Genomic DNA, 17757 nt, shown 5'->3' on the forward strand with positions numbered 1-17757 from the left:
TGTTGTCTTACCTTTCATGTTTAGATTCAGTCCATCCAAAACTGATTTTTATTTATGGTATGAGATATGGGTCAACATTAATTCTTTTCTATAGGGATATGAAATTGACAAGAACCCACTATTTATTGAAAAGACCATGCTTTCCCCTCCACAACCTCACTCTTTTCATAAACCAAATACCTATCTATCTATCTATCTACCCTTATCTCTTTTTGTACTCCTCATTCTGTCCCATTGGTCTGTTTGTCTATTCCTGCACTAATACCATGCTGTTGTAATTACTACAGCTTCCTCATATATCTTGATACCTGGCAGTAAATCCTCTGTCCTCGTTCTTTTTCTTCAAGGTCGCCTTGGTTATTCTTAGTCCTTCCCAATGGGGGTTGGGGGAGATACAGTTTAGAATCAGCTTGTCAAGTTCAACAAAAGAAAACTTGGGGGGCTTTTTATTGGGATTCTATTAAATCTATAGATCAATTTGGAGGTAACTGTCCTCTACAATTTTGAGACTTCTAATCCAAGAATACGGCAAATCCTCTCTTCATTTGCAAGTCCTTCAATTTCTTGATATACTTTTGTGGTTTTCAGTGTAGGGCTCTTTCACATGTTTCTGGGGATTTGAGTTCTTTGGGTTTTTTAAACAAAATTCTAACACAAATGGCATCCTTTCTTTTAAATTTTTAAAGTTAAAATTAAAAATTTTTATCTCTCTTGTTGCTGGTACGTAGAACACAATGTTTTAAACTTTCTTCTTGAAACAATTACAGATTTACAGGAAGTTTCAAAGAAAGATGGAGGGAGGTTCTGTGCACCCTTCACCCTGTCTTCCCCGATGACACTGTCCTACATGATGGTAGCCTCCACACTGGGACACTGACTTTGATGCAATCCGTGGAACTTAGATTCTACCAGTTATACATGCATTCACCTATGTGCGTGCACATGCACGCAGATACGCTTGTAGCTCTATGCTATTTTGTCAGCTGTGTAGCTTCGTGGACCACCACCATCAAGATATGGAACGTTTCCATCACAACCCCCCATTCCCTAGCCTCTGGTGACCACTAATCTGTTCTCCATCTCTATATAATTTTGTTATTTCAGGGATGTTACTTAAGCAGAATTACATTGTATGTAATCTTCTGAGATGGACTCTCTTCACTCAACATAATTCTCTCCAGGGGTCCAGGCTGTTGCCTGTATCAACAGTCCATCGGTTTTTCTAGCCGAGCAGTGTTCCATGGTATGGACGTGCCACGCTTTGTTTAGCTGTTCACCTTTGAAGAACAGGTGGGTGGTTCTCAGTTTTTAGCTGCTAGGAATGAAGCTGCTACGAACATTCATTCGAGTTTCTCTGTGAACCTAAATTTTCATTTCTCTGGGGTTAATGTTTAAGACTGTAATTGCTAGGCTGTATTACAGTTCATTTTTAGTTTTACACCTTTTCCAATTTGGAAACTGCTAAACTGCTCTTTAGCAGAGCGGCTGTACCTTCTCACATTCTTACTAGCAGTGTATGCGTGAACTAGCTTCTCTTCATCTTCTCCACCATTTGGTGTTATCACTATGTTTTTCATTTGGCCTTTCTGATAAGTGTGAAGTGGTATCTCATTGTGGATTTAATTTACATTTTTCTAATGGCTGATCACGTTGAACATCTTTTCATGTGCTTATTGGCTATGTGTATAACCTCTTCAATGAAATGTCTGTTCATGTCTTTTGCCCACTTTTTAATTGGATTACTTCTTACTGTTCAGTTCTGAGATTTCTTTATGTGTTCTAGATGCAAGTGCCTGGTCACACCTGTGGTTTGCAGGTGTCCACCTCCACCCCCATCCCCACAGTTGCTTTTTCATCCTCTAAGGGTTTCTCACAGAGCAAAACTTTTAAAAAATTTTGATGAGGTCCAATTTACCAATTTTTCCTTTTTTGTATTATGCACTTGGTGTCAAGCCGAAGAATTCTTTCCCTAGTCCCAGGACAGTGATGTCCGGTATTTAATTTAAGGTTATTTTGTTTCCTACTGGGATCGCTCTCCCTTTTTCGCTAGGGCATCAGTAAAAGTTGTTAAACACAGAACTTTGTCTTGGGAAGTGAGATGAAGGATGTGTGTTTGCTTGGGGTGAAGCAGGAAAGACAACCGGAGTGCTGGAGGGAAGATGCAAATGGTGTGGACAGTGACACAAGGCCAGAGAGTCTGACAGGGAGGTGTCCCCACCCTAACCCCCCCGGACTTCTCAGACGCGCTGGCAAGGACACGGAGCTTCTCAGACACATCAGAATGTAGAGCCAAGCCTTGGGTGATAAGCGGTGATGCCACAGGGCTGGATGGCTTAGGGCTACCTGGTCACGCCTGCTCACCCAGCTGTATTTGAGGCGCACCTGTGATGTGTTAGGAGCTTTGCTTGGGGCTGGGGGCACAGTGGTGTAGGATCTGGAAGTGGCCCATGCTGCCGGACAATGCAGGGTGCAGAACACTATTCTCTCGATGTGGCTCATTGACATCAGAATTAGCTGGAAGCTTGTTAAACACATTTTAGGGCCCATCCCAGATCTTCTAAATCAGACCCTCTGGCACTGGGGACTAGGAATCTGTATTCTGGACAAGCAGGGATTCTCTTGTTAGAGAAACAGCCATTGAAAGGACCTTCGTTTTTACAACTCCATGATCATTCTGAAAAGTTGAAAACCAAATGAAATTTAAACAAAAGAAAAGTTAGGGTGTTAAAAACAATAAGCCCGCGGAGGAGAGTGAGGATCTTAAAGCCTTTTCAAACGGCAGCCTGGTAGGTAAGAAAGCTCACATTAAAGTCACCTTCTAACCTGAAAGGAACTGAGGCCCCCGGTCATTGGATCATTGAGGTTTTAACAGGGGAATGAGGACAGCTTTTGTTTGCATGTTACTCAAGGTGTTGACAACACCAGGCCCGCCAAGGGGTATGAGACCTCTTAGACCTGGAGTCATGAGCCAGGCGGGGAGATGGGCCCTGGGGAGGCGGAGGATGCGCGGACCTCAGCCAGGCCGGCCCTGCTGGACAAGCGCCGTGGGTCGGGAAGGTCAGTCTACGGTCCTCCTTCAGAGCCTCTCGGACGCCCGCGCTCGTGCTGGGTCGCTCTCACGCCGGCCCTCCTTTCACCCCCCGCCCCTAGCCCCAGGCCGCCTTCCTAGCCTCGGGTGGTTTGTGAGCTATGGAGACACTTTCAAGGAGGTGGTTTTGAAGTCCGCACCTGCCGGTCTAGGGAGTTTGGGAGGGTGGGGAGCGTCCTGGACGCGGGATGTGCTGCAGCAGTAACTACGAGGTCTGGGGCGGCCTCGGCTCCCCGCACTGCGCGTCCTCAAAACCGGGCAGTGGGCAGGCCTCCCCTTGGAGCCCGGGCGGCGGGAGCCCCTCCCCTTTGAGCCCTGGCGGCGGGCGGGCACTACAAGGTCCAGAGGACGCGGACGCCAAGGGAGACCCGACGTTAATCAGCCCCGGCTGCGCTCTGCGCGCCTGCGTCCGCCGTCCGGAAGTTCCCGACAGGCGCGGCGCGGGCATCCCGGCAGTGACGTCACTGTGGCGCGCCGGTCGCGGGAGGGGCCCTGTCGCGACTGCGTCCCCTCGGGTCCTTGAGCCGGTGCTGACAGCGGAGCCATGGCCTTGAGGCTGCTGAGACTGGTCCCCGTGTCCGCGACCTCTCGGGGCCTCGCGGCGGTCGTCCAGCGCGTGGTGAGGCGGCGGCGGGCGGAGGCCGCGGGTGGGACCTGGCTTGTCCTCCTGGCGCCGCCCCTTCCTCACCTCCCCGGGCCTCCCAGCGTCATTCTCGGGGGGGGGGATCCTACTGTCCCCTGGAGAGTTTGGTCCTGAGTCGCGAGGGTAGGCCTCGGAAGGGCCGCCGCGAGCTTCTCCAGGTCGTTTTCTCTCAGCTCCGAGCAGAACGTGGGGCCCGGAGGGGAATAGGCGGCCTGGCCGCCCTCCTCGGGGAGGCCAGGTTGCAGATATTATTACCCAGTGCGATTGTGCGATAGACGAATGAGCTGGTGTGGGCGAGCCCCGAGAGCCTGGGGGCGCTCATGCATTCATTAATTCATGTGGCAGCGCTGTCAAGGGCCAGGTAAGGGGCGATGTGACGTTGAGACAGTGGAATGACGTCGTACGCGGATTCAACAAGACAAGCAAATGAACTGTGGCTGGAAACCTTAGGAAAAGTATTTTATGACAGAGACTGTACATAGCTCCTTTGGATACTAGTGGCTGGAGCAACGTTGGTGTCGAACTGTAAAGGGACTTGACCTCTGTGCTCAGGATTTTGATGAGCAAAGGATTTTGAACAGAACAGTACAATAACCTTATTAAAAAGTCATATAAATGTTTTCAGGAGATAACTCGGGCTGCAAAATAGAAGAAAGAGAGAAAGAATGAAAGAGGGAAAGGTGATTGTCTGTAACACCCAGCGTACTTCCCTGCATTAGTGACAGTGAGGGCCCCAGAGTAGAGGGGGCTGCCGGGCACACACTAGATGGACCCACCTGTAAAACTGTGTTCACCTCTGGACGCTGCTCCCTACAGGGGATGTAGATGGCCTTCAGTAGGTCCAGAGAAAAATGAATAAGATGAAAAGGGTATACAGCTTGATACTTGGAATAATTGAGGGAATTGGAAATGTGTCGTGAAAGATCACTTATTCCCTGTGATTCCAGAGAGCAGAAGAATGGGACTGAGAATGGGAAATAATAGAAAAACTGTCATAACCGTAAAAAAGCACTTTCTAAAGATTTGAAGTCGGGGAAGAGTTGATTGCTTTATTCACATATCACTGTGCACCTGCTGTGTGCCACATCCGAGGTAGATTCAAGTTGGGGACACAGATGGGAGACAGTTTGCACATGGCTCAGAGGTAACCTGGAGGAGAGAGTGATTAATTTCTTGGGTGCAAGGTACCAATATGATTAACACCCCGTCACTTATCTCATCTGCTACTCTTCCCGCACCCAGTCCACTTGGCACCAGCTACACTGGCCTTGCTGACCTTGCCTCAGGGCGTTGGCGCTTACTGTTCCCCCTGCCCGAGAGGGAGACCCTCTTCCAGGTAGCCACGTGGCCAGTTCCCTCACTGCCGTCCAGTCTCGGTTCAAATGTCACTCTTTCTGCGAGGGTTCCGTGACCACCCGTTTTAACGTACATCCCATCCCGTAAACCGTCCTCCCCTTCACAGCACTTACTTAATATGCCGTATAATTACTTCTTTTGTTATCCTGTGGAATTTTTTGGCTCACTGCTCTATCCCCATCGTCTAGAAAAAAGACTGCATAGTATGGGAATCTAATGAACAGTTGCCGAATGAATAAATGAATGAGTGAATGACACACAGTTGCAACTGAGTAAATTGGGTATTCGCAGTTGTTGGGATTTGAGAGTTTTGGAATATGTAGAGAACATCCTGCCGTTTACTCCCCTTGTCTCCTGTCGAGGGACCTTCGGTTGGTTCCAGTTGTTGTTGTTGTTGCAGGTGTTACTCCGTGAGTGTTTTGATATGAATCGTTCCTCCTGTTTGCTTCTCTTGGTTGCGGTGGCTTCTCAGATTCTCCTTGTTTCTGTTGACCTTGGCAGTTCTGAGCAGTACTGTGTGGGTAGTTTGTCCCTCAGTGGGACCCGTCTGATATTTCTCGTGACTTGACTGGGGCTGTGTGTTCTTAGGAGGAAAAGCACAGAGGCAAAGTGCTGTTCTCATCACATAATATGAAAGGTACACTGTGAGCATGACTTACCACTGAGGACCTTCGTCACCTGGCTGAGGTGGCGGTAGTGTCTCTGCTGTGAAGCTACCCTTGCTTCCCCCTTTCCATCGTGTCCTCTTTGGAGGGGAGTCACTGCGTGCACACAGGGAGTGGGGGGTTAGGCTCCCTTCCTCGAAGGCAGAGCAGCCACATAAATTGTTTGGAATTCTTCTTTATGGGAGGTTTGTCTCTTCTCCGCATTTATTTTTTTATACCAGCATGGACTTGTGTATATTTATTTTAAATTTGGGGGTAAAGTTCAGTACAGCTCTCCTTTGTTGCTCAGACCGTTCCAGCTGTGGCCATTGGGAGCTCTTTCAGGGGGCTCCTGTGTCCCTGTAACCTGCCCCTCACGGTGTGCGTTGAGCACTTCCTTACTACCTGGCCTGGCCAGCTGGTAGTCGTAGAATGAGCCATTTCTCTGAGGAGCGCTTGTTCCTTTTACTGGAGAATGGCGTTAGAAACCCAGACCTAGGTACTCCGTGTGACTGATCTTGGAGCTTTGTTGCTTCTAGGTCCTCTCAGCAGACAGAGCAAGGGAGTGTACTGTACCAGCCTGTGTACATGCCCACGTCTATAAGTACTTCTCTGTGTCCACTAAGCGAGTTCATGCTGTGTCTGTAGCTCCAATGCGGTACTGCATGGGTCATTCCAGCTCCTCCCCTTGCTGATCCGTGGGTTTTTTTGTTTCTCAGGGATAGGGGTTGTTTGAGTTTCAGTGTGGAGAGTAGATTGGGACACTGGAGACAGGAGACAGAGCAGGCATTTGCGTTGCAGACGAGAGACGTGAGGATGTCGCAGAATCGGTGCACTGGGGGCGGGGAGGGGCCGCTGGCCCGAGAGACTTCAGATTAGGATCAGTAGGGTTTTGTGAGTGATTATGGAGTTGGAGGAAGGAGGAGGGTATCAAAGGTGACTCGTGGCTTTGCTCTGTTCTGCTTGGTGGATGGTGGATAGGGAGCTTGTGAGGGGAGCAGATTGGGGCTTGGGGTGCGGATGCTGAATTTCAGTTTTAGGTCTGTTAGCTTTCAGGTACTTTCAGGACATCTAGGACATCAGGAGCTGTTTAAAGGCATGAGATAACCCGTTCCAGAGCTCAGGACGGGAGCCTGCACTAGAGAAATGTTCCTTATCCCCTTCCGCCCTGTCCCCCCCTCCCCCTCCTTCCTGCCTTTCTGTCATCCGTCCGTCCATCCATCCATCCAATTTTTATTGAACGTGGTAAGCGTGTCCTGTTCCAGGCCCTGAGGATTTAGCAGTGATCAAAGCAGGCAATCGCTGTCTTTATGAACTTACGTTGGGGGTGGGGCTGAGAGGCAGTAATTCAACAGATAGGTTATACAGAGGTCGGTGTTTTGTCACCAGGGGTCTTCTTGGCATTTATATTTACCTAATAGCTGCTGGTGCCCGCGGTGACCAGAATGCTCACGTGCTGTTGTCTGCTGTGTGTTTTTCAGGGAGGAATTCACACAAGTGTCCAGTGCAAGCTGCAGTACGGCCCGCTGGCGTACCTGCTTGGTGAAAGAACGACCAAAAAGCTGACGGGAAAGAGCAAAGTGATAACTGTGGACGGCAACATATGTTCGGGGAAAGGCAGGCTTGCAAAGGAAATAGCAGAGAAGCTAGGTATGAACTTGTGTCCTGCAGAGTGACACGACTTTCTCAGATATACAGTTACTTATCTGAGTTGGATTTTGCTTTAATATTGAGCAGGTAGAACTGCGCCTGAGGTAGGTATTTTACGCTTTTGAAATATTTACTGAAAAAGCTGTTTTTAGTCTTTCAGATTTGGAAAATTTTAGAAGTCCATGCTGGTTGTCAGTTTGAATTGGGATTTTATCTTGACCATGTAAGCAGAGCACTTTCACAGGAGCAGTCTCATTTGAACTGCGTAACAGCCCGTGGAACAGGGCTGACAATCTCCTCTCACTTACGGACGGGCAACCCCAGTAAGAAGCTGGGTCACAGGCTGCTTTGTGTAGGGCCAGGCGTCCAGCCCGTTTCCCGACTCTGGAGCCGGTGTCGTCCCCGTGCCTTTCTCTAGTGTTTGACAAGCCGAAGCCCAGTTGCATGCAGCGGGCACCCACGCTCAGGCTCTCCTCAGGAGGAGTTCATACGACGGTGCAGTGGGAAATGCTGCCATGCAGCCCTGGACCTTCATGCTGCCCTTGCACATGTGCTTCAGACATGTCGTCTTCCGTGTCTCGTGTGCTCCCTTTCACGCACCAAGAACACAGGTGTCAGGGTAACTTTCCCCAGGTCTTCGCCGACCGGCCTCAGCAATGGTGTTCAGATGCATCTCCGCCGCTTGCTGGTGGGATGCGCCGTGCCCATAGCATGTTTTGTCCGGTTGTTTCTCTCCTCAGGCCTGAAGCACTTTCCCGAGGCAGGGATCCATTATGCAGCCAGCACCACTGGGGATGGGAAACCCCTGGACATACAGCTCAGCAGCAACTGCAGTTTGGAGAAGTTTTACGATGACCCGAAAAGTAATGACGGCAACAGCTACCGCCTGCAGTCCTGGTTGTACGCCAGTCGCCTCCTGCAGTATGCGGACGCCTTGGAGCACCTGCTGAGCACAGGTGCAGTATCTGTGGTTGGGTAGCTGTCGGGCGTGTCCTGCACTTGAACCCTTTTCTGAAATGTAGTCGTTTTAGATTGCTGCTCATTAGAGCTTTTTTGAAAGGGTATTTGATGAGGCAAGCTCTGGCTTTCCAATAAGATCATGGATTCTCTGAGATCCATGGTGGTGGGCGTGGGGCGGACGCCCGGGGGGTCTTACTGAGCATCTGGGATGGGGGCAGGGTTGCAGTGGACAGGGACGGGGGGTGGGGGCACGGGGCAGGACCTATGGTTCCAAAACGAAATCCCTTTCTCTAGTAGCCGGATGCTTTCATCAGGGCTGAAAGAATGAAACAGAACGTTGTATCGCCAAAACCAAAAAAGTATTGTAGTTTTGAAAATGATTTCCCACGTAGAAGTGCAAGTGTGTTCTTTTGAAAATACTTGGTTTGGAAATGGAATTGTAAGTAATTTTTTCCCTTTCTAAAATGAAAGGGCTAGTTTTCGTTGCTTTCATTACTACTTGAGTTTTGATGTTTGTCTCCATGTTTTTACACAGGGCAGGGTGTGGTGCTGGAGCGCTCCGTCTACAGTGACTTTGTCTTTGTGGAGGCGATGTACCGACAGGGCTTCATCCGGAAGCAGTGTGAGTCCGGCCGGCAGGCTGGCCTTCCTGGGCGCATGGGGTGACTTGGTAAAGGCCCTGCTACACTCACCCTGCAGTTAGTATGCGTTTTGTGAACGTCCATTAAATAGATGAATAATGCCATTCCACAGGAAAAACCAATTCCTTCCACCCTCTCTCCCTCCTAAATTCGTCTCTCCCTGTGAAAGCACAGTGGTGTACTGGATCCTGAACGCACAGCTTACGCCGAGTCTCCACACAGCCTCCCAGGAAACTTCCCGGCTCTCCAGCCACCTTGTGGCACAGCCACGTGGCTCTGTGGCCCGTGGCTAGCTTCACTGAGCGGTCCTGTTCCCGTGCCTCCCTCCCTCCTCTTTGCTGGCCCCCGTGACTGCAGCATTCTTGTCCTTTCCTTCTCTCCTGCACGTGCGGGTCTAGTGCTTTTAGGGACACTAGCACTGGGGTGGGGGATTGTTGAAAGTCTGGCAAGTGGCCAGTGACAAGAATAAAGGCTCCCGGCTGAAGTAGCCTGGCCGTGAGGAGTGAGGGGGCCCGGCTGAAGTAGCCTGGCCGTGAGGGGTGAGGGGGCCCGGCTGAAGTAGCCTGGCCGCGAGGGGTGAGGGGGCCCGTCCGGTTGGGGCCGGGGTGTCTGGAGCTAGGCGTGTGCTGGACAGGGCTGTGGAAAGGCCGTGTTGTCGTTCAGCCTGTGGGCATTTTCACCGTGAGCTTGGTCGCCTGGATCCAGCAGGTGGCTAGATCTAGAGCGCAGAGTACGAGCGGTGGGTTCCTGAATGGGGAGACCGAAGCCAGCCAAGGCTGAGCGGTGAGGGGGCCGCCCTTGGTCTGCGGGCCCGTCCTGCTGTCTGCGCAGTCCTGGTGCCTGTGCGGAGGGCAGCCAGAGCCCGTGCTGCTGAGCCAGGCACTGAGTCACACAGACACTCCGACAGCCTCGAGGCCGGCCGGCCAGCCTTTCTGGGGTGTGCGCTGTGTGCCGGGCTCTGCCTTAGGTGAGACAAGGCCCGCGCCATCCTGGGGGGAGGGGTGGGAAGGCAGCCTAGGTGCGTAGTTGCAGTGAGCGCACTTGCTGGCTGCGCAGCGTGGTCCCCGGGTGCAGAGGAAGCGTGTCGAGAGTGTCTGACCCGTCGGGAGACGGGGTGTTGTGGGCAGCGTCCCTGAGGAGTGAGGCTGGCTGAGCCGTTGGTGGTGCCGCTACAGGAGCTTTGAGGGCAGCAGGCGCTGGTGCGGCTTGGAGGGGGCCGGGTGCTGGCGGAGGGGCGGGCAGGGCCGCGCTAGCAGGACGGGCACCTTGGCCGGGACGCTTAGGTTCCTCCTGAAAGTACTGAGGAGCCCCTGAGGGGTTTTAGGTGCGGGAGGCATGTGGTTAGATTTGAATTTGTTTATCTGAAGGATGGTTCGGGGAAGGCAGGTCAAGGAAAAGGAGAGCCTTGGGCGCAAGTCGGGGTTGGAGGGGGCCCCGCGGGAGGGAGGCCCGTGGCGGGCAGCGGAGCAGCCTGCTGGGCTGGGCGGACCTGGACACGGGCGCGCTCTTGGCCAGCCCGGCTGCTCAGCTCTGTGGGAGAGGAAGAGTGGACCCAGCTGGGCCGACGGGGCCAGCAGCGAGGAGGACCCGGAGGGGCAGCAGGCTGGGAAGGTGCTGCACCCTCCGGGTGGCCGGGCGCACTTCAGGTCTGGCCTTTAGAAAGCTCTTAGGCCGGGCCTCAAATCCCGGGGTTGGTATAAGTTGCCTGATTTCTCTGGCCTGACTCTTTTGGTCTGTAGAGATGAGAAGCCCTGCCCTGCAGGGTGGCTGTGAGTGCTGCGGTCGCCGTGTGCCAGCCTCACATGTGTGCAGCTGGCGGTAATGGCCGTGACTGTTACATGGTTCGCAGGTCGACACGTGGCTCTGGGAACCCGCGTGTACCTTTGGCCTTTTATTTGAAGAGAAGTGTGCATCTGAGGGCTGTCCGTGGACCATCGGCTGACAGATGGTGCCTCTCTTGTGCCAGGTGTGGACCACTACAACGAGGTGAAGAAGGTCACCATTTGCGAGTACCTGCCCCCTCACGTGGTCATCTACGTCGACGTGCCCGTTCCCGAGATTCAGAGCCGGATCCAGAAGAAGGGAAACGTAACTCAGCCTTTAAGTCCAAGACCACTGTCTCTTTATGTGTCCTCGTTACGTTTGACATAGATCAGCGCTTCACACCGATACTTATAGTGGGATACTGTGAATTCCTGATGGCCCCCACAGGGACGGGGGCACGCACATGGGTCCCCCCGGGGGAGCGGGCACTTGCGCGATGGGCGACTGAAGGAGGCCCCGGCCGCTCACTGCTCTCCTCCAGTGCTCTCCGTCCCTGGTACCATCCTGCCACTGTCCCCTGACCCTGGGTCGCCTGAGCCACTCTGAGGATGGGTGCATCTCCTGACAGGACTTCCCTTTCTGTTTTTCTAATGGGCTTTTCATGCCCTGTTGTTTCCTACAAGTTGAAAATAATTTCTAATACCCTTTCAGTTTACCACTCCCATATGTTGGGCCTGTCTTCCTATTTTTCCTACTCAGTGACCCTAAAACAGTAGAGCAGTGATCTCCACACGCGTTCATTAACTCTTAGGAGCGTCGAGACAGGCAGGTGCCTAGAAACCCTGCGATTTGAAGTTGGCTCTGCAGGTGTGATGCAGGATGCAGGTCAACAAGGCCCGTCTTTGCCCTTTTGACTAGTTCTTATTTGGAAAGATCCCTCCTACCTGGAGTATTTTTTCCTGGGAGGAAATGCTCTTTTTGACATTGTGATGAAAAGGTAGGCTTGCCTGTATATCTGTCATCCCAGGGCCCGTCCTTAGCGCTGGGAGTCTCGTGGGTGCTCCGTGAGTGCCTCTGATGGCAGGTCCTCGCCAGGGTGGCAGAGACGCTCTGGGTGTCTTTGCTGCAACTGAAAGAGGCTGTGGGTCCCCCTCCTCGCTCATTTGGTGGTGAACACACGTGACACCCGTGGCTCCCTGTTGGTTACCAGTCTGCACCTGTGTGAGAGTTTCCTCCTAAGTGTGATGTGTAAGGTAGACTTTGGAGAATATTCCATCAGGTGGCGGAAGGAGGGAACTGCAAGTCAAAAGTATTTAATTATCATTCAGTGGAATAATTTTGAACACTTTTGCTTATTAGAGTGACGTTTATTGAGAAATATGAAGATATATATTTAGAATTCTCTAGATAACTTTTGATATCTGGATAGCAATATTTTAGAAACCATCTTGAGGAACAACTTAGAGCTATGAACATTTGTATTTTTCCAGTATTCCATGAATACTGTCACCGGCTAAAATTACCACTGTGTATAAGTAAAGGAGACATTTTATCAAAGAAACATTATGTCATTAATAGATGTGTGTTCTTATATTCTAGCGGGGAGACTAATAGTAAACAAGGAAATAAGGAAGAAGTACGGGAGATAAAGGCAAATGCCATGAAGAAAATCAAACAGGGTGACAGATAACTTAGCCTTTAGCGTTGCTAAACCGTGAGAGGTTTTCAGTATGGAAACTTGCCACTCATAATTGGAGCTTTATGTTTCTGAAATTGGCAAACGTTGTATGAAAGGGAAGTGGAGATGGAAAAAGCGGGAGAGGTGGGGGTGAGTGGTAGAGAAGCGGGGTGGGCCACGGGGGCGGGTTCTGCGGCTCGGGGGGGAAGTGGGCCAGTGCCCCTCCCAGTCCCCTCGTGTGGCGTGTTGTCTTGCATCGCCTGCACTCGGGCACGGCCCAGAACGGGAGGCGGGGCTGTAACTATAAAGGGGGTTCTTCCTGATCCTGTTCTAAGTCCACCTCTTAGAGTCTGTGGAAGAAAGGTCATGCCATACGTTCACCTGGGCAGGCTTCCGTGCTCTCTGCGGTGCAATGAGAACTGTTCTAACTGGTACCGAAGCCCCTCCCATCACCCCACAGTTCCTAGAGCACCCAGCGTGACTCGTTCTAGGAAAGCTGTTCGTTGATTGTCTCACATTTTCCATAAGCACGGGAAAAAGGAAAGTCCAGACGTATCACACTTCTCTGCTTCTTTTTAGCCACATGAGATGAAGATCACCTCCGCCTACCTTCAGGGCATCGAGAATGCCTATAAGAGGACCTTCCTTCCCGAGATGAGGTGAGCCCAGGGCACAGTGGATTGATGTATTTATTTAATTTTATTTAATTTTATTTTTCTAGATGTTTTTGATGTGCACCGTTTTTAAAGTCTTTATTAAATTTGTTACAGTATTGCTTCTGTTTTATGGCCTCAAGGCATGTGGGACCTTAGCTCCCTGACCAGGAGTCAGACCTGCACCCCCTGCATTGGTAGAGGAGGTCTTAACCACTGGGCCACCAGGGAAGTCGCAAGGATTTATCCGCCAGAACTCCATACGTGCAGTTCCTTAGGCCCCACCAGCCCAGGGGCGCGCTCTTGTTGATTTCAGTGGATGTCGTCTGGGGAGTTTTAATGTGACGTTCATAAGCAACAGTGACAGCGGATATTTCAGTTTGAGTTAGTAGGTTTGGGGTTGACTTTTGTTTTTTGATTTGCTTATTTTGCCAAGACATTTTTTTGTTGTGTTTTTAGAATATTTTGATGCTAGAAGTGAGCTGAAGCTGTATTCTGTGACAGGTTTTAGGGTTAGAGAACTAATGTGTTCACTCTAGGTGGCAACTGAATGGTCATGTTTATTACCTGGAAGCCTTGCCCGAAGGTGCTCAGTGAGTCCACACAGAATTTGTGAAAGGTCAGCAACGTCTGTCCATACCTTTGAAAGATGTTCTTAAGTGGGGTCTGGGTTAAATGAAAACACCACCAGACCTTTCTCCATTTGGTTTCTTCTCTCCCTGCCTCTTTCTTTATTGAAAGCACTGAGGGATTCGTGGTTTCATCCATTCTCTCTAGATGGTCATTCTGTGGTCTGCGTGTGTGTCATGTGTAAGGGGTCATCTCCTACTGTCACTCAAGTCCAAGTAAAATTAGGATGTTTGAATAATGCTGTTACTGAAGGTCTCTAGTAGTATTTCTCAGACTTTTAGAAAACGTAAGCGTCTCTTGATACCTTAAAGTATTATCCTCTTGTTTAAAATGTCAAAGTAACTGTAAAATTGTGAATAAAAACAAAGTAATGTCTAGCAGTTTTGGAAGAAAAGTTCGATTTTAAATTGGAATGTAATTTTTTTAGCTGTGAGCATTGAGGCTTATAGTATCTCTGCTTGCTTGTGATAAGCTTTTCTCTCATAGGCGGTAGAAGCAACAGGGCGGACTGTAGGTCGTACTGCTCTATTTTCAAGGCCAGAAGTGCAGGAAAAAAGTCAGTTTTGTAAATCTTGTCCAGGGGAATGTATAGAGCTATGAGAATAAACAGAGATGGTTGACCCTAGGATTTCAGTTCCAAAGGTTCCTCTTGGAGATCTTCTGGCTACAAAATCACCACCGACAAGGCTGCCCGGCAGGTTCTCCAATAGGCCGTTCAGCTGTAACATCAGGAAAGTAAAGGCTAGATTGAACTTGCAGATGGGGTGGGATTTTTCCTGTACCTGGCAGTTATTTTCCAGAACTTACCCTCAGGGTTTCCTGATCATGAAGTGTTTAGCAGTGATTCTAAGTATCCGTTGCTCCACTTGGCGCTCCGCCCTTGAGCCGCGTTGGGAGTCAGCTCGTGGCCTCTCCAAGGTTCAGCGCTCCCGAGGGGCCGCTTTCCGTTGTGCTGGAGACCAGACAGCCTCCTCCTCCGCTGGTGAACCCAGCCCAGCACGTTGCCCTCTGGTGACTGGTGAATCCCAGCGTGGAGTGGATGGTTCTTCACATCCTCACCGGCCAGGGCAGACGGTCAGACGTTCAGTTCTGTTGTCACATCCCTGCCTCGGTGGTCGGGCGCGGGCCTTGTGGGTCGCCGCACGATTTGGAAGCCGTGGCTCGCTGGTGATGGACTGGTAGTTCCTAAGGATGGGTTTTTACTGGCTCTTGGTCTCTGCTGGACGGTGGTGCCGCACGCTGGGTCACCCCGCGGGGTCAGTCTGGGAGCTTGGTGGTGTCACCGTAACGGCGCAGGTGTTGTGCCTTCCAGATGATTCCCGGACTTGAAACAGCAGCTTTCTCTGCACCTCATTCTGAGGAACCTTGCGGGCGGGGTGAGCTTCCTGTGTTGTGGTGTGCGGGGCCCTCGTCGGGAGGTGCCCCTGAGGACGTGCGGTGCGCCGGCCGTGTACAGCGGGGCCTTTGCGGCCTCTGCTGGTCCCTCGTGCCAGGGCCGCTCGCTCTCCTAGAGTCAGGTCGCACTTGGAGGGAGAGGCTTCTCCGGCGTCCTCGCAGGTTGGGCTGGGTCTGGATGTTTTTAAGTGCCACGGGCTCAGTTAGTTCAGAGTCGCTCAGGAGTGTTAGACCTACTGTGCGTTGTGAAATGGACCTCTGTTTCTGCCGCGCGGACTTCCCAGATTCCCGGGTTGGTTTCTTTCTCTCTTCGTCCCCAGCCTCAGCCACCTGAAAGGGGAAGGTGCAGCCAAGGTCTGGCTCTGCCTGTGGAGCTGAACCTGTTGGGGCACCGAGTCGGGCTTCCCCTCCGGGAGGCTGCGCTGCTGTCCTTCTGTTTCCGTCTCTCTCCTTGCAGACTCACCACCAGTCGGGCCCCTCAGGCCCGAACGCTGGCTTCTACTTTGATAAGCAGTGAGCAAACCCGATGAAATAAAAAAGAGGGTTTTTTGTTGATGTTTGTTTGCTCTTCACGCGACATGTAGCGCGGCACTGTGACTACAGAGTCTGTTTATTTTAAGATGATGCATGTATTCACCTGAAAGGAGGAAACTCCACTCTGTTTATGATGGTGTCACAGGCCGTCCTGTGTGCTGCTGCCCGACACTGCACAGGGGCCGGGCTTCCCGCCTGGAACCGCTTTGCAGGAAGGTTGGGTGGAGCCCTGCTTCCAGTAGTTGGTATTGGAGGAGCTGTATGTGGGCATATGCGTGGGGGGCCGTGTGTTCTTGGAGTAGTGACCCTGGTGTAGATGTGGCTCCCGTCAGTAGGGGGCGCTCTGGTGTAAAGACGCCTGAATGAGAAGATGCAGAGCGGTGTTCATGGGAGGGTGGTCCAGCCTTGCCCTTCTGCTGTACCCTCCTGGAAGCGGGGCGGGGGGGCGGAGTCAAACACTCCTGCAGAGACAGGCTCTCCAGTGGGCCTCTCTGAAGCGTCCCTCGGGTTGGTCTGGAGGTGGTGGCGGAGGCAAGGGCACACTGACTAGGAGGCGGGTTTCAGTCTTCGCCTGGCTGGGCAGCCAGGTCTCCGCACAGCAGTAGATGTGGTGAGGAAATGGGTAGACGTGCAGGAAGCTCCCTCCACTGTCCCCCTTTTTGGGACCCAGCGTGACTTTTCAGTGTACAGACTGAGGACCTGGACTAAGGGAACCGAGTTGCTGCTGTCCTGTTGCACAGTTTGGTTGAAACAGGTTATTTTAAGGGTTTCATTTGTCTCCGAAATTCCAGCAGCTCAAGTAACGTGCCCCTCCCATCCCCCCTCTGGCTCCGCGACACCCACCCTCCAAACACCACTTAGCTGCTCTCTGTGCGTCCGTCCCACTCAGGCCCCGGGCTCCCCTGTACCTTCCTGTAGCGAGTGCTGCAGCTGGAGATGGTTTGCGTGGCAGCAGAGATGACTCGTGTCCCTGCTCCCTGTAGACGCTGGCCTCACGCCCATGCAGCGGGAACGGTCCATTCAGAGGGGAAGTCAGGAAACAGACCTGCAGCTGTCACCGTCCAGCCTCGAGCATCCCTGCTTCTGACTTGCCCTCCTTAGCTGGTCGTGCCCCGTGAGCCAGTTCAGAGAATGTGGAGTGTTGATACTTAGAGTGGGAGCCTTGATGTCAGGTATTCATTTGTACAGTAACGTCCACGTGGGAAATTTACATGAATGTCGTCTTGTTTTCTCTAACAGTGAAAACTGTGAGGTTTTACAGTACAGTGCAAGGGAAGCTGAAGATGCAGAAAAGGTAAGAATATGGCTGAAAAACTTATAATTATTCTTAAATTTAATTCATGTATAAGGTTTTTACAAATCAGGTAATGAATTCAGCTCCTACTGATCTTAGAGGCGTCTGTGTTTTATAATCTAAAACAAGTACCGAGCCAACCCATCACATTCCCCTGGTCATGAGATTTTGATTTTCTTTTAAACTATTCAGCTTCTAGAATCTTAAAATTATGGAATGGTGAAGCTGCAAAGAACCTTAGGTTATCTGCACCAACATTTTTGTTAAACAGATGGTAAAACTGAAAGTTGGGTTAGTTAACGGGAAAGACTTACTAAGACTGTTGACCCTTGAACTACACGGGTTTGAACCGTGCGTGTCTGCTCATACGTGGATTTTTTTCAGTAGTAAATCCTATAGCACTGCACGGTCTTCAGTTTCCAGTAATAAACATCCTGGCGCTACACGGCACCGCGGATGTGCAGGGCACTGTCCATGCACGGGGAGGGCCGCCTCCAAGTTGTACTCGGGGTTTTGACCGCGTGGAGCATGTTGTTCAGCAGCCAACTGTGTAAAGATACCAGCTTTCCCCAGGTTCGCAGGTGCATTTGTGAAATCAAGTCACCCTCTGCAATTTTCGGAACTTAGTAATAACCAAAAATTTTGAGAAAGAATAACATTTTCCTGCCCAAGTATGAAAACATATTACAAACTTACGTTAATTAAGGCACTGTGGTATTAATGCAAGGATTAATAAATACCTTAATGGAACAGAACAGAGTGCAGAAACAGGTGCATATGCGTGCTCATGTGTGTTTGTAACTTTAGCTTGGAAAAGTCAGTACCTT

The 17757-nt window shown here is 51.1% G+C and overlaps 1 protein-coding gene across 1 annotated transcript in view; it reads left to right on the plus strand.

The window, feature by feature from the left end:
• The first annotated feature begins 3549 nt into the window (after window positions 1-3549).
• Window positions 3550-17757, plus strand: part of NDUFA10 (NADH:ubiquinone oxidoreductase subunit A10) — a 49189-nt gene continuing 34981 nt past the window's right edge. Inside the window, exons 1-7 of the mRNA XM_060015820.1 lie at window positions 3550-3707; window positions 7213-7381; window positions 8122-8337; window positions 8877-8963; window positions 10949-11070; window positions 13004-13083; window positions 16876-16930. Of these exons, the coding sequence (XP_059871803.1) occupies window positions 3633-3707; window positions 7213-7381; window positions 8122-8337; window positions 8877-8963; window positions 10949-11070; window positions 13004-13083; window positions 16876-16930 (804 nt within the window). The 5' untranslated portion in view covers window positions 3550-3632. The remainder of the gene's footprint in view (window positions 3708-7212; window positions 7382-8121; window positions 8338-8876; window positions 8964-10948; window positions 11071-13003; window positions 13084-16875; window positions 16931-17757) is intronic.

The sequence above is a fragment of the Delphinus delphis genome, chromosome 7 (assembly GCF_949987515.2).
Source record: "Delphinus delphis chromosome 7, mDelDel1.2, whole genome shotgun sequence".
Taxonomy (NCBI): domain Eukaryota; kingdom Metazoa; phylum Chordata; class Mammalia; order Artiodactyla; family Delphinidae; genus Delphinus; species Delphinus delphis.